Source organism: Diaporthe amygdali, assembly GCF_026229845.1.
Source record: "Diaporthe amygdali strain CAA958 chromosome Unknown NODE_37_length_474048_cov_65_229390, whole genome shotgun sequence".
NCBI lineage: Eukaryota > Fungi > Ascomycota > Sordariomycetes > Diaporthales > Diaporthaceae > Diaporthe > Diaporthe amygdali.
The window spans coordinates 40,462-65,982 of NW_026517057.1; the positions used below are offsets into that span (position 1 = coordinate 40,462).

The window sequence follows — 25,521 nt, forward strand, 5'->3', positions numbered from 1 at the left end:
ACTGTTTCGGGGAGAAAAAGATATTCCCTATCTGGCGGTAGCTTCCGCTTCCTTTCCGCTGTGGGAATCGAGACGTAAAGGCCCATTTTTGTGGGAAGAAGCTCAGACTCCGGGACTGCGATCGAAGACGGCAGAAGGGCCTTGACCGCAATGACTCGCTGGACCCAGAGATTGCCGCAAGCCCGGGTGCCGTACTTTGATGCCAGTTCAGCGGCCTGTCTTCGGCGTTTTAATCTTATCGCCGCAAAAAGTGTACCCGCTGGTGACGTCTGCTACAAATCTTTCGGACATGGTCCACGAGGTTGATACACTTTGACACACCGTCGCTCTTTCGGCGTTTGGGTACACGCGAGGAAAATGCGAGGCGACTACAGCTGTAAAGGGGTTGGAAACTTTGACAGCCAGCAAAGGCAACCTACCACATGGAACACGTGCTGCACCTTGACGAAAAAGGCCAGACTGGCTCAGAAACCAAATGTGACGAGCTCCAAATTGCTGAGTGATTTGCGGCAATGAAAACAATTGATAGCGGGGCTTGGCTGGTCGAATGCGGTGTAAGGCGAAGAACATTCGAGGAGCACATACGGCCAAGGCCCTTTCTCTTTTAAGCTTAATATATTTGGCTTTGTCTAAGTGGGTTTCTCGGATCCTCCCGTTGTGTGCCCGTGAGATAGGAGATCTAGAGATGATGTGAGATTCTCCAAAGCGGGTTCCCGCCTGATCCCACAAGATCACCCATGCAGTCAGATCTTCATGCTGAGGCGCCTTCAAAAATAGCCGCTCATATCTCTGAAGCCACTCATAGAGAATTCGAAATGGATTGATCTTTGTACCGTTACCATTTTCATATCCCAAGAATGTGTGCTCATGCATCTGTTTGTTCATTTCAATTCAAGACACTGTATTAAAACAAAAAAAAAAATCGATTGCATACCAATACCAGACTCTTAAAATGCTATCTTCACCAAGTGATAAGTTGAGCCTCTATGCTCGTGTTTCCTTCGGATCGGTTCTGCCCTATTTCATTTGGAACGCCACAACAAACGCCCATCCGATAAGTCAAGAACCGGGGAAAGGAAGATGCAGTCAAGAATCTCTCCTGCTAATGAAGAATAATAGCAAACAATTTATAAGCAAGTTTATTTTGCTATGTAATATGAAGACGAGGGAAATCGCAAGTGTGATCAGAGCAACTATTTGACAAGGCAAAACCTATCGACAAAGGATTGGTGATTCTTGAATGTCCATCTCTTCAAGAAGTTTCAAGAGCTCTTCGAGTCCGCATTACGTGGTCTCACAACCACACCTCTGCACAAAGGTGTATAGGATCTATCAACCCAACTTCTATTCCACCTTATCTATGCCGTCGCGGAACAAGCATGAATATTGACAATGAGACTATACAGTCAACATCATTCATCCTGAAGGTTCAATGACCAAAAGTCACGATCTGCTTGATCCCCCTCGCCCATTCCATCATTGCATTTACAGATCTGCCTCGCGATGAGGAGAAACCCTCATAGCAGCCGGCAGCATCTCGAGGACGAGCCACGCCCAAGTAGTGCGATAGCTAAGTGGCGGAGAGACAAGACTCCAGGTCTTCCTAGTGTTGTCGTCGAGTATAACACGAGGACGTACGTCAACGCATGAAACATTGGGTGCCAGCTGGCAGCAGCCAAGGCCGCCCCAACAGGCAAGGAATGCCCTTGCCGCCAGCGAACACGAGCATGGCATGGCATAGACCTGTAGCGCCGGGCCGTCCCCGAAACACGACAACTCGTCTTCTGGGCCATGCTCTACATCTGTATTTACAAACAAGGCTGGCTGGCTGCGACGGCCACAGATACATCGTATGTGCGAACTCATGGACGTCAGTTTGCTCATACATGAGCACACATACCCACATGACACTCATGAGACGACAAGTTCTCGTATGCAAGAAAAGTTGGACAGGTAGTCTCGAAATTATTGAATTAGTCGAGTCTATTTCTACACCCTCCAGACTCGCAGTGGCAGTAGCGGCAAGCTTCTCTTCGACAGACTTGCCCGCAACCCCACATTAGCCTCTCTCTCTCTCTCTCTTTGTGTATTGTGTGTGTGCTCAAGACACCCATGGCTGGCAGGCAGTGCATCCAACCATCTCGATCCCGGTTCTCTCTCTTCCTCTGGGCCGACGGACATACATCCACAAGTCCAGTGTCTGCCCAACGAAGACCACCGCCTTCTTCTCTCCTCTCTGTCCCATCTTGTGATGCTCAAGATCTAGCGTGTAACAAGGCCGAATAAAACCAGAATGATAAAAAAACAGGCCATTGCATTTCATGTTTCCAGATCCCCAACCAACGCATATGCTTCCCTTGTAGAGAAAACGGACATCATAAAAAACAATATGCAAAACTCCAAGCCAATGCAATGTGTGCGTGTGTATCAAATGCGTCCCTCAGCTGAGGGTGGATAATCAAAAAGAAAAGAACAAGAAAAATGGCTCTGATGCTGGTCTCGCGTGTACGCCGTTACCAATGCCACCGCCGCACCACCCCCTATCATGATCGATGAAGCCGTGGTCCTTCCCACAGTCGAAATAGGTCGGCAACAAAGAAAAAAACCCACTAAGGGTAGTGGGTGAGAGGGAAAAGAATTAGGAAGAGACATGCAGTCAGACAACATAGAAGCCCTAAGGGTAGGGTAAATAAATCCTTAGAAAAGGAAAAAGCCCATAATTAGAGAAACAAAGGGTACAAGACAAGTCACGAGGGCGCCAGACGACAGTGTCGCCAGCGCCGGTGGTCCTGCAGATTTGGAGTCAGCGCCGCCACTAGAGGTACTTTCGCTGCCGGAAGAAACGCTGCTGTCAGGCTTACTCGTAGCCGATGAGGAGGAGGACTTGGAGGACGACCCGGCGGTGCTCCTGTGCGTGCCGGGACTGCGGGCCGCGAGGGCGGCGCAAGCCGTCTCGTCAGCCTTGAGGCCCTCGCCGAGGCGCGACTCGAGGTTAGCCACGACGGCCTGTGAGTCGCGGACGCTGAAGGAGAGCGTGCCGTCGTCACCGACCGTCGCAGTCTCGTCCGTGTCGTCCACCTGGGTCTGCGTGCCTATGCTGTCCTGCTCGAAGCTGACGCCGTTCCACGTCGTGTTGAACTTGGCGTCCAGCCCGTCGTTGGTCAGGCGCGCAAGGTGCACCGTCTTGCCAGCCAGTGACGTCGGCAGCGACACTGACACGGTGACGTTGGCCTTGTCGGTCTCGGTCGTGTTGGCCGTCTTGGTGTTGAGCACTGTGATGGACTGCAGCGAGCCGCTCTGGTAAATGGAGTACGCCCTGACATACTCGCTGTAGCCAGAGGGCACACTGGTCAAGTTGTCCTGGTAGATCTGGGCGGCGCACGTAGGACCGATGATCTCGTTGAAGGCGGCGTGGCCGTAGTAGATGGGCCGGACGTGAGGGCCGCCACCAGAGTTGGTGCCCGGCTGCCAGGCGGTCGTGAAGCTGTTGGCCGTCATGTGGAACTGCACGCTGGTCATGTTGAGTGATGCGGCCCAGAGCAAGTAGTTGAGCGTGTACAAAGCACCTCCAAAGGTGTCGCTGACGTTTGCGACGCCCAGGGGCCCGACCATGCCCATCTCGCGCAGCGCGTAGGGATAGCCCGTCGTTTCGGCCTGCTTGATCTGCGTGATCCAATCGGCAAACTGGCTCTCGACGTAGTCGAAGCTCATGAGGAGATCCAGCGTCAGGGCCTGGCCCTCAGTCACATCGACGAAATAAGAGTAACAGTGCTGATTCCAACTGGACAGGTACTCAACGCCCTGGAATTTGGCATCGACGCCAGAAGTGTCCATTTGCTCGATCTCGAAGGTAGTACCGCTGGTGTGCGAGGTGCCGCCAGCCTCGAAGAAGGTGGCATTCAGGCCAGCAGGCTGGAGGACCTGTTTGTAAATGGCAGCGGCACGTTCGTGCCATTCCTCGGAGTAATCGGTAGACACGTAGGTACCGTTCCGGAAGCCGTTAGTGGCGTAGAGGTCTGGTTCGTTGCCAATCTCGAAGGAGACAATGTCCAGGTTGTCGCACCTGTCGAGGATCTGGGTAGCCATGTCGACGATCTTGTCTATATAGTCGTCGGCATTGTAGGCCAGGTTCAGGCCCCAGGTGAAGGGAGTGCCGGTGGGAAACCTGTTTGCGGCCTCGAAGAAGCGGGGGCCGATGAGCATGTTGTCCCATGCGATGTTGCCGTCGCCGGTCGAGTCTGGGTTTGTGATCTGGGCCCATTTATCCTGGGACTCATCGTAGATCATGTAGTCCTGGGTGTTGCCTCCAAGACGAATATGTGGTGGCTTGCCGGTGTAGTTGCCCAGGTTCTCCAGCAGGGTTATTGTGAGCCGGTTTGGCTCGTCCTGGCCAGTGTAGGAGAAGAGGTTAGAGGGCTCAATGCCGAAGCCGCCAAAAGAGAGATCGACGGCCTGAGAGATGTCGGAAGGCGCAGATTCAGAGACCTTGAAGCTGATGCCGGATTGTGCCAGGGCAGAGGCGATCAGGTTGGAGCCGGCGAGCGCGCCGGCGAGCGCCCGTGATCCTGACGAGGCCATACTGGAGTTGACTGACTGTGACGCTGGAATGAATGCGACGTTGAACCTCAACCTCAAGCTCAAGGCGCGATGCCTAATGCAGGAACCCGAACCGACGCAAGGTGGGTTGAATCTGGGGTTGGGTTTTGTTTTTGGAGATGGTGGGCAACTCTAAGTAGGGAGGAGGAGGCAGGCAGACGGGCAGACTAAGTGGGATATGCCTCGACTTTTGAGGAGGCCGACTGCTGGTAATCAGATCGAGCAGATGCGGTGCAATACTTCCAGAAGAAAACAGACCCCACTAGGTGGATGGATGAATTACCGGGTTGCAATAGCGACGGACTGGGCCAGACCAGAGCAGGGCACGGAGTGAAAGACAGGGGTGGTGGGGAGGAATGAGATTGACCTAAGAAACCGGGGCTAACAACAAAAAGGCCGCCCAAATATCGCTAAGGGACAATAAAACGGGATTTGGAGGGGAAACGCGGAAGGAGGACGGGGGGAAAGGCTCGCAAGTGGTTCGAGGCCCTAAGTAGTCGGTAGTCGGGGGACGAGGGTGGCCAGTGCCAGTGACGACGACGTTGGATGCTGGATCGGGGGAAATTGGACGATTGGCAGATTGGCAGGATGGAGTACAAGTACGTCGAATGGCTGGAAGGATCGACGGCAAGGAGTGCGCAGGAGTGGATGGGGGGCGGCTGTGGTGGATGCGGATGGCGGATGCAGATGAGAATGAGGATTTGCCTGCGAGCAAAGCAGTAAGACGGCGGAGCCTCCTCCTACGCGCCCAGGTAGTATTGCAATCTTGGATGTTGTGTGGTTTTTTTTTTTTAACCAACAGCTCTGCAGTCAGTCAGTCAGTCAGTCAGCCAGTCAAACTCAGTCAGGCAGTCAGTCGGTCAATGAATCAACTCATCACTCAACTCATCCCAACCATTGGAAGGCAAAAAAAGACAAAGGCCAAGGCAGAGGTGGACTCGACTGACGTTTGCAGGTACAAAATTGTCCACTTAATGGGGCTGGGGCCGGAGGATGGGCAGGTGGACTGGGCCCCTTCTCGCCCTTATGTCTTCATCGTGACTTCCTGTTGCACACGGATGTTGCGACGTCAGGATGGATGTTTGGCAGCTGCAGCAGCTAGGGCAGGTGCGAGATGGAGACCGGGGTGGCGACTGCCCACCTTTGGAACAGACTACCGTACCAAGTCCTGAATGGTGAGGCAGTGGAGGCCAGAGTGAGGCTGTACAATGCACAATGCACACACATTCTGCACGAACATGACACCGAACCAGAACCATTGAACCAGTGACCAGACTGGGCTGGCCAGTCTGGCTGCAGAGGCTAAGGAAGGTGCTGGTAGAGACTGATGTTGCAACGCGTCACCCTTTCCTAGCCAAGAGATGTGCGAGCTGTGCGTGCTGCGGTCCAAGATCTATATGTCTCCATTTATCTGCAATATTGACGTCACAGCCGGGACTACGGGAGAAAAAAAAACATGGAGATGAGATGAGATGAGATGAGACGAGACTGGACTGGACGAGACGACAACCACGAACCCCAACCACAGACCATAACATCACCTTGCTGCTCTGCTGCTCTGCTACTCTGCTGCCCTGCCATGAAACACCAAGGTCTCCCTTGGTAGTTTGGCATACAGTAGTTTGCTTGCCACCATGAAGAATTGGTCCCACAGCTCCGGATCAAACTCTCCCCCCATGTCCATCTCCCTAGTCTGCTGTGGTACTGGGTACTTGCTTGCCAGCCCTGCCAGCCTTTTCACCATTATTTGAAGACAAGATCCTCCCACCGCCACGGCCTTTCCCACCGCTTGCGCTCGGGCCCGACATTACCTGACATACCGCTCCCTGCCTGCGTGCGTGACCGGCAAAGATCATCGCCATGGTTCAGGGGGAGAAGCATCATGGCCTCGGCAGCCGGCACTAGCAGCCGCCCAGGGCACACGCGAAAACTCAATCAGTCGCCCCATGAGCCTGAGCGTCGCAGTCCCGAGCTGCTGGGGAAGCTCCTGAGAAGCTTCGAGGCTAGCCAATTTGACTTCGACCTGTCATCGATTGGGTTCTCGTTTCTCGGGAACCGGCAGATTGATTGCTGTTTCAAGCTGGGGCCCTTGTTGTGACAGGCGACACGAGAGGGAGAGAGAGAGAGAGCACGAGGGGAAGAGACAGCTGCCGTGCATCACGAGGCCGTACTCGATCGAGTACACGACACGACGCGACACGGCTCTCCAATCTCAAATCAATCAATGCTCGGAAAACCGGGCAGGGCTTTCCCTTCGCAGCCTACAGCTCTGCAGCTTGTAGCGTGCTATAGCTCTGCAGCTCTGCAGCTCTTAAAGTCCATGGCCATGGCAGACATGCAGCCACATCCATGGCACCTGGGCACTGGCCAGCCCGCCCACGCCCGCCCTTGGCTGAAATAGGCCTGACGTCGCCCACAGACCAAAACAGACCAGGCCACAAACAGCCCCAGCACCCGTCGAACAGTTGGCCCCAAGCTCCAAAACGTGCCGCTGTGCCGTGGGATCCGGGGGGCAATTGGACGTGGCTGTCGACCAACGTGCAGAAGCAGATTACCATCACAAAAGAAATCGCCGATTTGCAGCACCAAACAAAATGACTGCACCTGCACCTGCACCTGCAGCAAGCCCATGCTATGCCACGCCATTGCCATGCCATGCACCAGAAATTGAAAACCTGCAATCTACTTGTTTCCAACAGCTTGGCACCCTAGGCAACGCACGCGCATGCGCACGCAAGGCATCTGGGCATATGCATCGACCTCGGGAATAAGCGAAACAAAAAAGAACAACACGATAACACAGCACCACGCCACGCCACGCCACGATACACACAACACAATGCTGAGGCTCACCTCTTGCATCTCCCCTTGCTTCTTTTTTCCTTTTGTTTCAACGGTCGAGAAGATCAGTACAAGTATCGCCGTCATTTTCATCTGCACCTTCTCCTTCCTTATCCTCCACACTCTCCCCTCGCTTGGCAACGCCCTGTAGATCGCATCATCGCCCACCCCGTCCGCCTTGTCAGGCATTGCCCACAGAATGACACATTTTTTCCTCGATACAAGGACCAAAGCCATTCACCTCCCTACAACCACGTATTCGTACCGCAAGTGCTGTGAGCCGGCATAACACGGTCCACAACCCGAGGGTCTCGAATGTATGGTCTCGTCTCAGGGGGGCCCTTTCGTCCCTCGCCTGTTGGTCTGGAACTGGAACTGGGAACTGGAGACCGAAGACTGGAGAACAATGTAATTCACGCAACCGCCCAACAACCCCATCCATTCATCCATGCACATAACAAAGTCCAGACACGAAGATCATCGTTGGGCGCTTGGCGGCTATCACCAAGCGCTCCGATACGGGCAGTGTTCCATCGACAGGCGCCTATTATCCCGTAACAGCAGGGAGCGACGTTGCTACCGCATTGCTTGCTTGCTTCTCTTGTTGTTCGTTCGTTCATTGCCGTGCGTAGAGTTTCGGCTGATGGGTCCCCCTGATCCCCTTGCCGAGGAGGGCCCCCCCTTTCGCGGGCCGCGTCTTCATTCCCTGTGAACAGGTCACAATGGTCTTGGCTTGCCGATCCCCACCAGCCAATCCCCGATCGGACTGCCGGGGTGGCTTTGTGTTTCCATTTTCGGATTTGGGACGGACCAACAACCTGACAACCAAGCGAGCGACCACGCTCAGCCCGCTGGGGATTGGGATGCACGGCTTGATACTGCAGGAGTCGCCGTGACGATGAAGGCGATCAAAATGATAGAGACGGTGAGTGATGATGCTGTAGTTGTGGGAATGTGTAGGAGATCGATCTCTTCTATCCTTATGAGATCGTGGCACAATATGATGTTCTCAGCATCGGTTTGCACTCCCATAGTCTCAAGAATCAACAATACGACAAATCATCAACCGTCGGCATTCCTCGACTCGGTCAATCAAGGACAGATCTATCCACATTGCAAGAGCCATTCCGTTCACACAATGGAACCGTAATATGCGCTGATCCGTCCCCGTCTTGCTGCAACACAAGGCGGTACAGTAGTTACACTCGGTACTCAGCAGCTGGGCCTGTTCCTTTCTTGCACTCCCGCAAGTACACGCAACTGAGGATGGGTTTTTGCGAACGGCGCACTCTTTCAGGACAATCGGAATTGCGTTCCCAGCAGTCTCTCGCGCACGTGTGACAGCCCCACGGTTGCAGACCTAGTAGCTGTCTCTTGCATATAGTGATCGGTGCCGTTTTTCTTGCAGCCTAGATACACAAAGAACTTTCTAGACAATGCAGCGGGTCTGTGATCATCCTCTTTCCCGCTTTTTCGTCTCGGCCGACCCGAGTCGGGTACGAAAGGACTAGGCAAAGAGGGGGAGGGGGTTTAATTTACAAGCATGTCTGTATGCTGATCTTGTGATGGTAGAGGGCAAGGAAATGCAACAATGATGGGCGTGGAGCAACGGCAATAGGAGTAGAGATGCGATATGATGCTCACGGTGTTCTCGGTGAAGCATTCTCTTCCTCGCGAGCGGTTCGATGGATTGCGAGTCTTCTTTTGCAGAACGGTCGGGGTCCGGGAGCTACAAGGTGTCTCGACAACTTCGTCAATAATTCAACAGGACAGCTGAATGATAGATACCAAGGTCCCTGAGTAGACAGGGAGAAGATGGCTTAGGGATTCGGGCATGTTGTATCCAGACCCGTGAGGCTTTCGAACCCTTGACGGGGTTCTTTCCTAAGTGCATATTGAGAAGCAGGATCACATCAAATCTGGTACTGCGGTGCAGGGAAATTTAGTTATTGGTATGCTATTCTGACCTCAAACTTCGTCTACTATGTTGTATTGTTCTCCGGTAATTGTTAGAATTTCAGTAGCAAACATCTCCTTAATGACTCTTGGCTGAGACCGCTTCATCGATGCCGCCCCGAAAAGGATTCAAAAGTCCGGAGCGGCGGCGAGCGCCACATACACCTGTCATCACAATGAGCCCTCCCAAACTGCTCCAGCGTGGTCTCGTGTCAGGAATTGACAATAACATTGTCGATCAACGAGTCTTTTTCCATACCTAATGGTCTGGCGCGGCCGCGTTCTCCATCGGGTTCTCATAGACCAAAGTCGGCTTTTGATGGCCCACAGTCCCCTGCGACAGGCCTGTTATCCTGCAGAGGGCCGGGCCACGAGTGAGCGCAGCTCTTGCCCTGAGCCGCACCGATGAGCACAGGGAGCTCAGGCTGTCTTATTTGTCGCCCGGTCGAGGCCAAGCAGACCCACGTGACGTCCCGGGGCAAACTACGCCACCTTCGGGCCCATGATGAGGCACATCCAGCTTCAACACTATGGATTCACAACGATTGCAATCTCAGAACCACCAGAGCTCATCTTCAAGATTGTCCTTCCAGAGCTGAGGACAGGGCTTTGTGGGATCCGTGTTTTTCCAAGATGCTGTCTCTGACACAATGTCGATATACAGGCTGATGCAAGGGGCCACGAGGTAGTACAGCTGGAAGAGAACGTTCATACACAGCCATACGATAGCGGCCATACCCACGATGAAAAAAATAGCGACTACCAATATTCCTGAATGTTGATCTGATGTGTCATGGCTGTCATCTGGGACCGGGGCTGGCAGTGATTCCGACTGTTGTTGATCTGATGTAGGGTCCATAGTTCCCATAAATTGAAGTTCTTGGTCTCCGGTAATAAGGGCCTTCAAGCGATCTATGTGGACGATGTAGAAGATCGATGATAGCCAGCTTACTTGTCCACCCCATAGCAGCATTAGAACCATCCAGAAACTGTCTCGCTTGTGCCCAAGAATGGACAATTGGGCGAAACCGCCCGCCAAATGGTAGAGAATCGTCCGTGAGATGGGCGCAATATCGCGACCAAAAACGATGGCACGGATTGCTTTATTGGGTAGCCCTTGCTCTTTCTTGAAAGAAATACACTCGGGGAGGCTGCAGTAGGGCTCTGTACAGGGCTGAATATGAATCTCTGATGTCCAAGACAAATTCAAAAGCGAGATGGTCATGGACTGGCAGAGAGCGACCAGACCAGAGAAAACCAACAGAAGCATGGCGTAGTCCACTGCTGCCGCTGTGTCGGAGAGAGTGCGGCGGATTAGCAACAGTGCGGCTTGTGAGTACTGCCCAAGTAAGATGAGCAAGACCAACACACGGCCAACCCACGTCAGATCCCGTTCGAGTGGAGTCGCTTCAAGGTGACGAGGGCCGATGGCTGAGAGCGGAAAATTGCGCTCAACGTCTAACGTGGTATTGCAACGACAGCCGCAGAGCCTCGCGAACCGATACCTGAAGGTGATTTCCGTCTCCCAAGATCCCGGGCTAATCTTGAAAAGATCTATGAACCCAAACCAGAGGCTTGTTGAGAATGAGAAGACTGGCGCCAGTGGATTGGTGGAGACCTCAATTGCACGAAATAGCTCACTTTTCCAGGAACGCGAGCCGTTGATGGAGTTCAGGTGCCCATGTACCCCCACTGTTGTTACGGTAGCAGCAAAAAGCTTGACAAAGGCTCCAGTCGACGTCCTACGGGACCCCTCTGGACAGGCTTCTTGATATTCCTCGGCCCCGGGTAGTGACATATGGTGATCCTCGAGAGCTCGTAAGGTAAAGAGCATGGCCATCATGATGCTCAGCATTGGAATATGAAACGATGTCGGGCGGCAAAGTTCTTGAATATCGTTCTTTAACATTCCAAATGTCCGCGAAAGAAAGGGTCGGTCCGCTTGCTGGCCCACTGTAGATTTTGCGTCCCCCGCTAAAAGTGTCGCGAAGAGCATATAGGTCCCAAAGCCTGCGACTGACTTAAATGTGAAGTGGATTTTTCGAAATACGTATGTGACAATTTTCAGCGGGTAGCAGACCAAGAGATGAGGTTCCGCCATTGTTTCGGCCATGTTGTTCAAACCACGCGGTCTACATCCTGTCGCAAGAATCGAAAGCCACCTGGTTCCAGCGTTAGGTCAATGAATTGGAAGAACAAAACCTGCAGATGAGAGCGCCGCGCCTCATAATCAAAAGTGCGCAACCATGCGGGGTGAAGTTCTGGCCCCCAACAGTCAGCGCAGTACAACTAAACGCACGAATTGGCCTCACGGAAACATGATCCCAAGCTCACTCACGAAAGCGGATGTAGAAGGCTCTTACAGCTATGAAAGCTGCCACCTCTCGTATGGGGGAAAAGTATGCGTGGGCATGTTCATTGATTTAAGTTAGAGGGAAAATTCTCGTTTAGCAGAGATTCTAGAACGTCATTTGTTTTAATGAACTGCAAGGCGAAGCTGTCGAAGTTAGCCGCGGTTCGGCGTCGTCCTGTGCTATTGTCTCTGGTTTAAAGGGTGTCTGATTCCTGTCTCGCCTTCAATTCCTGCAAGGGAGGAATATCCTGCAACATATTCGGCTCGAGTCGATCCCACAAGATGCCGCAAGTCGGTTTGGGGGCCGCGGTACCACGGCCGTCGTCAACCGGGGAGAACATCGTCGTAGGCGTGATGACCAGATCGCACACCGTGTCATACGCCTCGGGCACGAGCTGTTCTCCGCGGAGGACCTGGCAGTCGTGGACGATGGCGGCGGTAACTGTGGTAGTGTCGACGACGCGCAGGCTGTACAGCATGGCCCACTCGAGGTCGAAGAAGCCGTGACCTTTTCCGAAGCGGATGCCTTGCTCGTTGATGGCGCCCGTACCCGTGACCATCAGGCCGATCTGGAGGCGCCTGTCGACAATGTCGGCGAGCGAGACTGGGCTAGCGACTTTCTCCATGCCGTCCAGAGTGGAGGCATACTTGTACAGGGACCGGTCAATGAGGGTGGGGTCCAGCAGCTTAAACCCCCTGCGGATGCCGTAGGTGGTGGTCAGGACCTTGATGCCGGCCTCGAGGGCCTGTTCTCGGAGGTATTCGAGGCAGTTGTCCGGGGTGATGAAGACGCAGGTGAGGTCCCGGAAGCAAGGCTGGGCTAGCAGGGTCCTGTTGGCGTCCTCGGAGCCTTCGAAGTCGGTGATAAAGCTGGAGAAGTCGTAGTGGAAGCGCGAGTCTGCATAGGCGACTTTGCGCAGCTGCTCCCAGACTCTCGCGCGGACGTCAGCCTTGTGCTGAGGACCACCGCCTCCAGATGATGATGATGACGACGATAACAGAGACATGACTGCTCGACAAGGGCTCTAGACCAGGCAACCGATGCTCGAAAAAGGAAATACTAGAACTATGGGAGGTGTGATTGGTACGCTAGCATGGTACAGAATTCATGATTGAAGTTGTGGACATTTTCAGCGCGCCTCCCGCGGATTTACCAAGTTGAGATGATGTTGAGTTTTATCCCGGTACAGACCTCTTCTGCTGAAGACGCCGTTGACGACCGGAAATAAGGTTTGGTCTGCTCCTGAGATAATTTGTCATCTCCCTGCGTCGGCCAACCGGACAACGTGGGATGATCGGATTTACATAGAGCCCCACTTTCGTCGGATAACATGACTTTCTCTGACCGTCACCACACCTTCTTCACCACCCATGCCATCTCTAAAGCCGTTTACAAAGGCAATCATAGATCCGATCTTCCTGTCCAAAAGTATTCCCAAGGCGGCGGTGGCGGCGAGGGCTTCCTCGATTCAGTATCCCACTCCACCGCAAGCTGCACGCCCTCGGAATTAGCCGCTCATATCCCCGTGATCTCTCTTGCTCCGCCAGATCTGCGGACATCTCTACACGCTGGCGGACGCGCAGGCCACCAGAGTGGTTGATCACCTACTCGGAAAAAGGAACCGATCCTTGCCTGTACACCGTCACGCTGTGGCTGGCCCTCGCCTCCGAACCGTCCTCAGTGGACTTTGGGCGCCCAGCAGGGGCCGCCGCAGCTGGGATGGAGAAGAACCCCAAGGCGTGTGAGCCGTGCCGCCGGAGGAAGGTCAGGTGCAACGGCCAGACCCCCTGCAACAGGTGCGACAGGAAGCCAGGGGATTGTGTGTACCGCCTGCGGACGCGCATAAGGAAGAGCGGCGCGCAGAGGGCGGCTGCTGCTGCTGCTGCCGCTGCCGCCGCCGCCACAAACGGGCCCAAGGCTCCTCCTCCCCCTTCGCCGGCCGGTGATGTGCGTGCTGTTGCTGCTGGCAGCGAACAACCGACCCCCCATCCAGCATCTGCCGGCCATGATTCGCCGTCTGGATTCCGGAGGGATGTGCCCGAGGTTGGTGACGGTCCAAAGTCCGACTCAGCCATCTATCAGAGCATAGCTGCTGTCCCTCAAAGGAGTGATGTCGAGCCTGTCCAGGGGGGCACTGCTCGATTGTTCTACGGACCAGCCTGTAAGTATCCTTCTTGGAACATCTTTTCGCTTCTCACATTGGAGTTTATCGAACAAAGCAGTTGGCACGGATATGTGCCATGTTGTTATTACACTTTCTGTCGTAATTCTGTTCTTGACTTGCCAGAAACAGCAGTGCTTCTTTTCAGGTGCCGTCTTACGTGACATGTCGTTTATAATTCTCAGGCGCCGGTAACTGACACCTCAGAATCGTCTAGCACAATTTGCTTTTCTGCAGCAAGTGCATCGGGGCGTCTTGTCATCTACCGGGCCCCATGGCCAACAGGACCGTGAGGTCCAGGAGGGCGGCCCCGGCCTGGACCTCTTTCTTCAGCGTAGTTTCTTCTTTGGCACGGCACCAAGATTCGATGCCACCGGATTCCATCGACCAGCGAGTACTTTGTTTCGCGAACTCCCTCTAGCTCAGGCGAAAATATTTCTGGAGAAATATAAAACATGGTATGCAAGTCTCTTACCCCTTATGACCTGTTTCAGACTCCTCATTAGTGATTCCACATTCCCGGAACGTCACTATTAGTACCAGGCCAACCCGTGGCCGGTGTTTGAGTGGTAGACTTTCACACTGTAGAGTCAGTGCTACCCAACGGCAGATGTTACTCAGATTACGACGCCAGGGAGTATTGTATGACAAGAGGCCGTTTCTGGGGAACTAACGATTCTTCATGGAGCAACTCTATATATGTCATTTCTAACACCAGCAGCTTACTGCCTCGCCATGTACACCCTAGTATCTTAGCTCGTCATCTTCAGTGTGCCTGGAGGCGAGAGCACCATTTCGCTGACGAGTGAGTAGGTCTGCGCACATCCTTCCATTCTTCACGCATGAGGAACTGGATAAGATGCTCCATCACCTCTACAACAGTGACGAGACGAAGGCCTCTCAGACCAAAGCCCTCATTCTTGCAGTGCTGGCTCTCGGAGCCCTTGCCACGCCTCATACCAACGTCGCAGAAGAGGTCATGGCCAGGGCCAAGTACGAAGCCGTCCTCTTCGATGATACCGTCAGCCTGCCGATGATACAGTACTCGCTGCTGTTAGCAGAATATCAGACCAGCATGGGCAGGCCAAACCTGACATACCTCATGCTTGGCACAGCGTGCCGCAAGGCCTTTGCGCTTGGTCTTCACCGCGAGGCTGCTAACTCGTTAACGCGATCCGAAGACGCTGAGAAGTGCCGGACCACATTGTGGTGCCTCTACTTTCTGGAGAGCTGGTACACCATGATGGTCGGGCGAGAAAGCTCGTTGAAGATGTCCGATATCTCGTCGCCGTTCCCCGAAAACCAGCCCTTTATCGTCACCCTGAGCCGTCTTGCGTACATCGGCGAGCAGTGTTCAAAGACCATCTACAACACACATCGATACGACTCCTTGCGCAAGTTGTTCGTGGCCGCGGAGGATATCCACGCTCAGCTGCGGGATTTTGCGAACAAGAATGGCATAGGGTCCGCCGCCCTGGACAGCAACGGAGTCCTCTCGGGCGGTGAACATCCGCTCAGGCTGCTGCTGCATAACCTCTACTACCATACCATCCTGCTGACCTTCCGGCCGTTCCTGGTGGCCGACTACGCGCTAGCATCGAGCCCATCCCAGGACTCGGCGAGCGCGATGTGGCTGCGGCAGGCGTGCCGGCAGGCGACCAACACGGCGCAGGACTGCATCATGTACTGCTACTCGCAGCTGCAGAAGGACGAGGTGTGCCGGACGTCGCGGTACCACGGCTTCTTCCTCGAGTCGAGCTGCGCGGTGCTCTTCTTCGACATCCTGCGGCACCCGAGCAAGTACGCGTACAACATCGAGTTCATCCAGATGGCCATCGCGAGCGTCAACCTGATGATCGACGACGAGCCGGTCACCAACGCGCGCAACTCGCTCAAGAAGATCCTGCGCGTCGTCGAGGAGACCATCTCCAAGCAGAAGATCGCCGGCACGACGACGGCCACCACGAGCGGCCTGCCGGCCTTCACCGACCCGCTGCTGCAGACGGCCCCTAACCCATCCATCCCATCCCCAATGTCGTCCTACATGAGTGGCCAGGACCACCAGCAGCAGCAGCACCAGCAACAACAACAGCAGCAGCAGCAGCAGCAGCAGCAACAGTATCAGCAGCAGGTCTCGCACGGCACAATTCAGTTCCCCTCGCTGCACGCGCCACCCTCGTCGGCGAACCAGCTCATCTACTTCAGCGACCTGCCGGGCTCGCTGGGCAGTGCTGACAGCTCGATGGGGGCAGGCACGCCGCTGGCGATGGCGGGCCTGGGTGGCGACGCGGACGCGTTCGGGGGCGAAGGGCTGGACCCGCTGACGCACTTCCACTACGACGTGCTGACGACGGACCTGTTCAACTTCTTCCCGTTGAACATGACGCCGCCGTCGGCCACGGGCAGCGCTGACGCTGCGGCGAGTATGGAGTGTCCTCTTGAGAATGGGGGGCCTGGCACGTGATAATGCAAGGGAGTGGGCGGCTTCTTGAAGTATGATCAAGCTATATCGAGATTGGGGAGGCGTGCCGGCTTCATTATCAGGCCATTCCGAGCCGGTGGTGGACCTTGCTGTGTCGGCAGCAGTTTCGAAGGGAGGGCTTTCTAAAAGGCCATGTGGATATGATGGGTCTTGAGGTCGTGTACAGATTCGTGCCCAAGGTTTGGGCATTTCGGACGAGGAACTGGATTCGGGCATTTCTGTTGGCATGGCACTGCCGACTCTGACGACTCTTTCTGTATTCTGATTTGGGGCGGCTGGTTTTCGACGGTCAAGGCTGTGCGTATGGATATGCGAAGCAACTGCAGTCGAGCGCAGCGTGAGGAAATTCCTGGCGCAGCACCACCCGTGACTCCCATTTAATAATATGAATGATGTATGATCTCGTCGATGTACCTGATATATCCTCTTGCAATCGAAGACGAACACGTTCCTCACAATAGGCTCCAGTACCACGAATTTGAATCCCCTCAAATAAGTGGACTGCTGCCTTACTGGTCACCTCAGTTGACCAAGTAGACCTCCGTTCAAGCCTTCGTCCAATACCGTACAAACTCGGTCCCCCGTCAGCAACCTCATAGATACGTCACTGGGAATGCCTCTGTACGGCCACGGTGCGGTTACCGAGGTGAGCGGCGAGGTGAAATCCCTCGGCGACCCGGGGCAATTGTCCCGCGACTTCGAGGCTGGGTAGCCGCAGACAACGGCGTCACACCAGCCCCGAGTGTGATGTTCTTGGTGCCATCATTGATGGCCACACTCTGTTCAAGTCCCCAGCCTCTGTCAAGCAGTGGGCAGTGGAATTTGGACCAAAATTGCGCCTCGGCGCGTACAATATCAGAACTAGACCGGCTCAAACGAAGATGGCAAATGTGACGATGGCGGGTGCAGGAGGCTGAGAATGCTTTGCGTCAAGGTTAAGAAAGAATGGGCTCCATCGCTTTCGGGCCCATGAATAGGATACAGTCACACGAACAGGACCCCCAACCGACCGCTGCCAAATCATTCATGAAGAAGAGAAGCTGATCTCAGGACTCATCAGTCAACACTGCAAAGTGGTCTTCGCACGCAACCTCATCAACATCGTGTACTGATCCAGAAAGAGCAGAGGCGCCCAACCCCGAGGCTTCCCTCTTCCCACAGAGCGAGGGCATTCAGGCCCAATGTCCCAGTGCCGACAGCACGCGAGCAAATCAAACTTACGATAGACCGGGTAAGCAAACGCAGCTCCGTGTCCTCCTGACCAGCGCCGTGGTCACAATAACGTTGGTGTGCCACCTTCGACCGCTCAAGCAATATGAAGATGGGGCGGTTCGAAGTAAGACCCGCACATATAAAACTTACCAACATGGACGCCTTGTAGAAGCCTCATTTTCCCCATGGTATAGCCCTTATCGGAGGAACTATAGAGCACCGCTCCATCCCAACGCCAACACTTCGCAGCATATCAAAAGACCCCAAGTCATTATCTGAAAACAGAACAGACCAGGATAGCCAGGCCTCGCGGGGCCCGTTGCATGCAGAAGGTTACCAGCGGTAGCCCGGTCTCGATCCTCGTCTCGATTCTTGACGGCGTTCGCGGCGGAAACACTGGCCAGGGCGTCACACACTCGCAGGCGGAGGACCCACGCCCTAGTCCCCTGACCCGTTCTCGGAAAGCACGATCGAATACTTGAGACATGGAAATCCTAAGTTCTTTCTCCTGATACAACAGTACCTCCAGCCGAAACCTCCCACGCAATCTTCCCGTCAGCCGTTGGGCTATCGTGGCGCAAAAGCTAGTGCGCTCAACTTTAGACACAACAGCCTGGTCAAGTAATATCCTAATCTCAGAATGCTCTGGTCAACTAGAGCTGAAAGGCGATCAGAAGGCACCTCCGAAAGGGCAAAGAGGTCAAGGACAAACAGACGGCTGATCAAGTCTCGTCCTGATTAACGATGAAGGCAACGAGCCAAACTCAGAACATACTTCCCTTGCCTGGCGTGATCGAACAGCCCCATATGAATGAGCGACATGACAGCGTACTGGTCTCAAGTTTGCTAGTCGGCAAACGAGTCCGGTGTGAAATGAGATATTTAGCCAACACCGTCACCAGACATGGCAAGCCCTCGCGGCTGGCCCCAGAGCAGAGCATAAATGGATCACTCGAACATATCTCCGCCCCCTCTTCCAAGGGTCTTAGCTACACGTAGCTCGCTAGGTTCCACAAACAGTCCCGCACTTGCCAGGTAGTTGGGTCCAGATGTGATGAACGCTTGTTGGGCTTTTGAGCAAGGACGTCGAGTTGAGCCTCTCAGCCGAAAGTAGACCCCCCGTCGTCTTCCAATCAACCGGACCCCAGACCCCAGATCTTAATCTCCTTCCGACACTTGTGCGGAGGACCTGTGGCGGGGTCTGCTCGGTCGAACGACCCAGATGAGAACCTCTGCGAACTGGTTCACAACGGTATTTTCCGCGTATTCCAGAGATCGGCATACCGAGCGACAAGCTCGGCGATTCAATGAATGGGGTGCGCTGATAAGAGGTCCAGGAGCCCCAGGCAAACGTGACAGAATCGTGCGGTTCCATTTGCCTGGAACTCTGATCGACCTTCAAAGACCAAGGATGGACTTTGTATAGGAACGTTTCGTCTGACACGGCCCGGCATCAAGCTGACTCGCTGTTCAAGCTCGAGTTTGCTGGGACGATTTCGTGATAGCAACGGCGGGGGAGAGTGGTCACAAGCCCCTCAGGATTGCTAGACGATGACTGGTATATGTTGTCGACGTGAGGAATCGCACGTGGAGTTCTGTGGACCAGAGGCATGCGCGCGACGTATGGCCACATCACAAAACGCCGGTCCCGTCGACGTCGGCAAACAGTGCATGTAACCAGAGAGCTTTTCTCACAAGTCCCATATTTTGGGCCTGTCAGTGCGCCTATGTCGTTGGTTATGATCAAGTTTGTTTCGACGATCCAACGGATCTGGATCATACTGCAATAGCATGCCATAGCCGCAACACAATGTGGCAGTGCTGACACAACTGGCATTGTCTATTGTCGCGAGTCATCATTCGGTCCGAACAAGAATGCGTGCGTTCAACATCTCTCGTGGTCACATCTCGACTGTAACGGCGTCGGGAGACTGCCCAAGAAAAAAAAATCAACTACAAGGCGCGAATTAGACGCCGAACATGCATCTGCGAGGAGGCAGTCAGGTAGACTTATGTAAGAGCCGTGTCCACGGGTAGACCCGAGATCCATCCTGGGTCTGACGTGAACAAGGTGCCGGTTCCGATATCCGGGGCGTTTGACATCGGTCAAATCTCGGGCGGACGGTGTGGTGCAGCTATGGGTGCACATAAAGAGCACAGGTTGTGCTCTGATGTTATTTTCGGGGCAGCGAGGGGTTCCGCATCTTTCCCGGGTTTCCCGCCGCTGCCACTCGCTGCAAGATTGTTCCACCTTGGGCACGAATTTGGGATTGTATGGAGAGGAGCCGTGAGAATGTAGACTAGTCGAACGAGTATCAAGTGCGTTAGTCACGCACAGTGAAGAGTCGGATGCAGCCCGGAGACGAAGTTAGTCACTCAGCTTTCGAACTTACGCGTCCATAGCCCATGAAGCCTCGTGATGGCATTTGTCACACAAGGCAACGACGCAACATCAATCTCTGTCGTGTTCTCTCTTCGCCAAACACTGCCTAATGGAGACGCGCCCTACAAGGGGGGAAACAGGCCCACCAAAGCACGCGACAAGATGGGCGCCCGTGCCCGGTGACGGCGGCATGACCGTTACAGGCGCTTCACCTGGGCCCCGGAGGCCCCATATGGTCAGCAACCAGGCAACGTGGCCAAGAAGCGAGTTGCTCACAGATCGGTCACTGAGCAGCACGCGCTGCCGTACTGCGGGCCAGAGCCCACCCGAGTACCGCCAGATCGCCGTCACTCGGAGGCTGTCCGTTAGCATGTGTTAGGCTCTCATGCACCATCTCTGCATGTGCAGCAGATGTGGAAGAGAATTGGAACGCGAACAACGATTGTTAGGTGAGGTTAGTAGGCAGTGAAAAGTATTAAGGGTGGCACAGTACCGCTGGCGGCAGCAATGTCCAACGGGAGATCCATAACGCGAGCTCAGGAGCCTTAACGGCTACGGAGATTGGTCGACTGATGAAGATTAACACAGTGCTAGAAGTACGATGTGGGCTTCCAGCCGACGATCTCCAGCGCGGACTCATTCATGGTGCCTAGTTCGTTGAATCGCGGGCATGCCGCCGCAGCAACAACTGTCTAAGGTCTGATAAAACCGTAGCTAGCCAGTGTCCACAGCGCCGAGGGAAAAATAGGATAGCGCCAGGGGGCTTTTGTTGCCATGCAACACGATTGTTGGGGCTGTAGCTTCAGAGTGTGGCCGATATGTTCTGTCTTCCCGCTCCTCACAGGCACGACTCGATGCTGCCAAGAGGGTAAAGATGGGTACTTTTTTTGCCGTGGATAACCAGTCATGATCGCTGACACCGTGTTCTGCGCAGCCTCACCCGATCGAGCAATGCAGCTTCTTCTTTGGTGTCCATTAAGGCAGTTTCTCTCATGGGCAATGTCGTTCAAAACACACGATATCGAATCGCATGCAAGTTTGGCATTCCTTGCCAGAACCATTGGAAATATTTCCTGATCTTGAGTTCGTGTGCTATGGTAGCAAAGATGAAGACAAGGTATGGGGGTGGGGTTTGTCAGAGGCTCACAGGCCCACTTGCTCATCGAGTGTGTTCCGTGACCTGTGCCAGTTGTGGCACCTGTGCGCGGTGACTGTCCATTTTTGCTTTTCTGCGTTTCAGCGGCCAGTGGGAACCCAGAGTGAAGGCCAAGTACGGCGAAAAGGGGGACTGCAAAGTTTTGTTTGGCCGACACGACTCCATGAAGAGAGACCCCATCTGACACGGGGATAAGCAAACGGTGCCGATCATGACTAGAAATGGTAGACTGTGGGGGCCTTTTCTCGGTCTCTCAAACAGGTCCCGAGGCCAACAATGCTCTGCTGCTCTGGCACATTACACAGCACCACAGCGCAGGCGTTGGGGTTGGGGTTGTGAGGCTTGCTCTCGCTTGGTTGTTTCGGTCGCCTTGCAACGATGCTGGCGATGTTGATACCCGGTCGTGATCTCAACATCGAAGTCACTCTCTTGATGCCGGGGTGAAACGAACAAAGGGGTCGAAGCACACCCTGCTCTTCAATACAGCTCGATAGTCACGTGGCTACCCCATCCGTGTGCGGTCGTCGGCTGCATGAATGAGGTGATGTCATCCATGCTCCCAGATTGGGTTGGAGGCGGTTGGGCGGGCAAACTCTAATTGCACGACCTTCTGACCTCTTGACTCGCTGAGAAGGACGGAGGGGCGGGAGCCAACGAGCAGTGTGTGTCTGCGCAGCCGGGATGTTGGGGTGGTGCCCGGTTTTGTAGGTCCCATTGAATTCTCGGACATGGAGTCGTCGATTGCAATTTAGACTTTTGTTGTGGAAGCTTGTCCAAGGGCATCCCAGCCTGCCCAGCATCGCGCAAGCTGGCAAGAACAGGACATTGTTGCTTGCTTGGTTGCAGAATCAAGATGGATCAATTTCGATGTCAAGGCCAAGGCACACGCGAGACGAGGCGAGGCGAGGCGAGGCGTGACGCATGTTGCGGCGATATGGGGGGGGCCTGGTCTATGCAACAGGAGCTGGTGATCGCCGGCGGTGGTGCTCTGCGATTTGGCGGCTTCGGCGCACGTTGATTGTGATAGCTGTGGACAGCGACGGGTAAGGACGGACTCGGTAATCTGATTTGATTCTTCCGGGTGAGGATGTGCAACTGCGTCGGGACAATCGACCAGGGACGAGATGGCGGAGAACCAACCAGGTCCGTGGCCAGGGACCCGAGGGGGAGGAGGCCCTGGAGATGGTGAAAGATACTGCCAATGGGGACGGCGAGGACAGTACAGACCCGTTGTATAGCACCGGCTGATAATGCCATGCTGTCTGGGAAAGTGGTGTGCACGGGTGACGGTGAGGGCGTCACGGGCGTCGATCGCTCAATCAACCAGTCAATCAATAATCAATCAATCAAGCTCGGATCCTGCGTGTCTGACTGCGGGAAACGACCGCTCATTTCTGCAGCTGCCCCATACAAACTACGCACCGCCTGCAGTAGTCAGGGTACCTGGGTAGGTATTTTGGGTCCGGTCCGCATCTCCTCCAGTACGGTACATTAAGACAGCCCCAGAGGCCATTCGTGGTTTGCAGTTCGTGGTTCATGGTTCGTTGGCTCGTGGCTCGTAGCTCGTATAGGCTGGCGCGTTGTTGAAGGGCTCTGGGCTTCATTCCACGAGAACATGTGTTGTGTCGTGTCGTGGAATCCCGGGCAAATAACGATGTGCAGCGTGGCCAGGGCTTTGGGCAATGAGCCGACGGTGAACGAAAAGCAGAGCATAGGAGAGCCATGTGCCACAGTCAGCCAGTGTGTACTCACTTGACTGGGTGAGGGGATCCCGTCGGTGTCTAGCTGCCAATTAAGAGCTGGCAGGCCTGGCAGGCCGCCCCAAACAAATTGAGATCGTCTACGGAGCCGACTGAAATTGACGTGTTTGAGAGTGTGTCGAGCCCTGGCGAGCGTGCAGAACTGGCAGACAGGGCAGACTGACTGCTGACTGGGCAGGCCTGCCAGGGACTGAGCAGAGCTCGACCCAAATGGGTGAGGAGACCTGGGAGAGTACCCACTCTCATACAGAGTCGAGACTAGCCTCATGGGGCTACCTCCCCTCTGTCAAAAAAAAAAGCCACGCAAAAGCCAGGGTCTGCCCAGGTAGTCCCCTCAGTTCCCTCCGGTGTCCCCTACCCTGAAGTACCCTGCGAGCCTGCCCACCCTTTCCTACCTTCCCTTTCTGAGACTGCTGCCCTGCAAGAACAGGTAAGGTCAGGTGAGGGCAATGACACGCCTTCCCTGTCGCATCGTGGGTTGAGCAGGCTGGGCAAGGGCAGGGGGGCAGGGCAGCCCAAGCAGGACAAGGCAAGAAGGAGGGGACGAGCCGGAAAGCTGGGTTCTGCTGGGTTGCTGCTGGGCTCCTGCTGGGCTCCTGCTGGGCTCCTGCTGGGCTCTTGCTGGATGTGTGTGTGTGCTTTTGGGTGCAGGTGCGTGTGTGCAGGTGTGCTTTCCGTATGCAGGACAGGCAGGATGGCAGGACAGGCCTCTGCAAAACCTGAAACACCCTGATCTTCTGCTTCCCGCACCCATCGTCATCATCGTCGCCGCCGTCACATCTGAGAAGATGAGAAGAAACAGCCACCGAATTGCATGCATTGCAGGAACCAGTCTTCCAGTGCTGACCCTGTCAAGCTGGCTTGTTTCTGGCAGCCTGACCCTCCGAAACAGCCAACAGCCCAAACTGCTTGTGCATGAACAACACGAAAGAGCTCTCTGCGCCCCATTCGCACTCTGCGTGTGCCTGGCGTGTCATCGTCGTCGTTACCCAGAAAAAAAAATCGGGAGTTGTCCACAGCAGAAGCAACGGGTCATCTTCCTTTCGCCAATTGCAGGCGGACAGTAGCTATGTACATGTATCATCCAGGAGGAGCTCCTCGAAATAGGCGCTGTGTCCCTCCTCTCTCTCTCCTCTCATCGAGTGATCGGCAACGGCAGACCCAGTGCCGGCCACTCCCAAACGGTTGCTGTCTGCTCGCTTGTCGACGTTCCCACCGGTGATCCCAAGAAAAGAAGAGAACAAAGCCAAAGGATTTTCGATTCGATGCTCATCCATGCATCTGGTGATGAGCGCCTCAGAGCAGCCTCAACCCACCCCCCACTTTGTAGTGTATAGTATACCTATAGGCAGGCAGCTGGCTGGCAGGATAGTCGCATCCATCGTCAAGTCAGGTCAAGCTGCCAGGTTGCTTGTTGATGCCCCCGAGCTTGTCTCTTGACTCTCGACGCTCCCTAGCTGGGGACTCCCTGCCTCGAGCCCTGCTGCGAGTGCCGTTTGAATGCTCAGCAGACGTCGACGATCATTGTTGTAGGGCCCCGGAGAAATCACAGCAAATCTTGTCTTGCCCGCTTGCCTGCCTTGCCTGCTTCTGGAGGAATCCACCCGCTTTTGGCGGTGACCAGCCGAGGACAGGAAGGAGAAGCGATCGACTGGCAATCCTTCTCCCGGCGTGGACAGAGTAGGGTGGTGCAAATAGGGAGCTGCGTGCCTCCCTGCGCCCGTCATGATGTGACGTCTCTTCCCGCTGAGAACGGCATTGGCATTGGGCAGCGCCTGGGAGGGACCAGAAGAAGGGGGTACTGCGTCAAGTATCTGCATGCCGAGGTACTTGCGGTACCTGGGATGCCTGTATTTCGCCCAATCAATCTTGGGAGGATGAGGTAAAAAAAGGGTCCATGTCTTGATGTGACCTGACTTGGACCGCACTGTGCCCCTCAACGGTGAGGCAGCTCTGTCGGTCAGTGCAGCGCTACTTCAGCCTCCATTAGCACAGTGAGGCTATCACCGTGCAGCGTCAGAGGGGCCCAGGGTCGGTCCCAGGGCCTAGCACCTGGGTATCTGGACCCACTGGGTACATCTGGTACCTTTGCCTCTCAACTCCTCCCCCCCTTCCCTTCCAAAAAGCTGGTGCAGCCCTCACAGCTTTTTTCCTCGCTCGCTCGCTCGCAAGTAACGCACGCACGCAAGCAAGCACAGGACGTCAACTTTGGGTTCCCAGGCTTCTTTTTTTGCTTGTCTGCTGCTCTGCTGCTCCTCTGCTCCCTGGTCCATTTGAGCCTCTTTTCTCGAACCCTCCCCCGTCGCCTGTTACAGTGCAGTGCAGTGCAGCGCCGTGCATCCTAACCCGTCCACGATCCATACGCCCACTTCTACTCTCCCTCCCACCCCACTCACGACTCCTCTTTTCTTCCAACGAAGATTCCTTCCCTTCGCTGCCGTCCTGCCGTCGTGGCCCTGACCAACTTTTCCCGATTCTTTTCTTTTCGCTTCAGCCCTCCAGCCCTCTCTCTCTCCGCCGGCGCCCACCTGTGTCTCGCGGTACCTTTTCCCCCTTGTCACAGCCACGGATCCCTCTCTTTCTCTCGGCCATCGGTGGCAAAACATCTGTCCAAGATCTT

The 25,521-nt window shown here is 54.8% G+C and overlaps 4 protein-coding genes across 4 annotated transcripts; 1 reads left to right on the top strand and 3 right to left on the bottom strand.

Annotated features, from left to right (window-relative positions):
• Positions 1-2,697: 2,697 nt before the first annotated feature.
• J7T55_002041 (glycoside hydrolase family 79 protein) lies at positions 2,698-4,578 on the bottom strand (the record flags this gene model as incomplete). The annotated part of the gene is made up of 1 exon (XM_053133411.1): positions 2,698-4,578. One exon carries the CDS (start codon positions 4,576-4,578, stop codon positions 2,698-2,700), a length of 1,881 nt encoding a protein of 626 aa, XP_052988600.1.
• A 5,368-nt stretch (positions 4,579-9,946) lies between these two features.
• On the bottom strand, positions 9,947-11,248 carry J7T55_002042 (uncharacterized protein; the record flags this gene model as incomplete). The annotated part of the gene is made up of 1 exon (XM_053133412.1): positions 9,947-11,248. The coding sequence occupies one exon, from the start codon at positions 11,246-11,248 to the stop codon at positions 9,947-9,949; it is 1,302 nt and encodes a 433-aa protein (XP_052988601.1).
• Positions 11,249-11,940: 692 nt separating this feature from the next.
• J7T55_002043 (uncharacterized protein) lies at positions 11,941-12,753 on the bottom strand (the record flags this gene model as incomplete). The annotated part of the gene is made up of 1 exon (XM_053133414.1): positions 11,941-12,753. The coding sequence occupies one exon, from the start codon at positions 12,751-12,753 to the stop codon at positions 11,941-11,943; it is 813 nt and encodes a 270-aa protein (XP_052988602.1).
• A 364-nt stretch (positions 12,754-13,117) lies between these two features.
• J7T55_002044 (uncharacterized protein) lies at positions 13,118-16,372 on the top strand (the record flags this gene model as incomplete). Its single annotated transcript, XM_053133415.1, has 4 exons — positions 13,118-13,218; positions 13,295-13,908; positions 14,126-14,366; positions 14,722-16,372. The coding sequence occupies 4 exons, from the start codon at positions 13,118-13,120 to the stop codon at positions 16,370-16,372; spliced, it is 2,607 nt and encodes an 868-aa protein (XP_052988603.1).
• Positions 16,373-25,521: the final 9,149 nt, after the last annotated feature.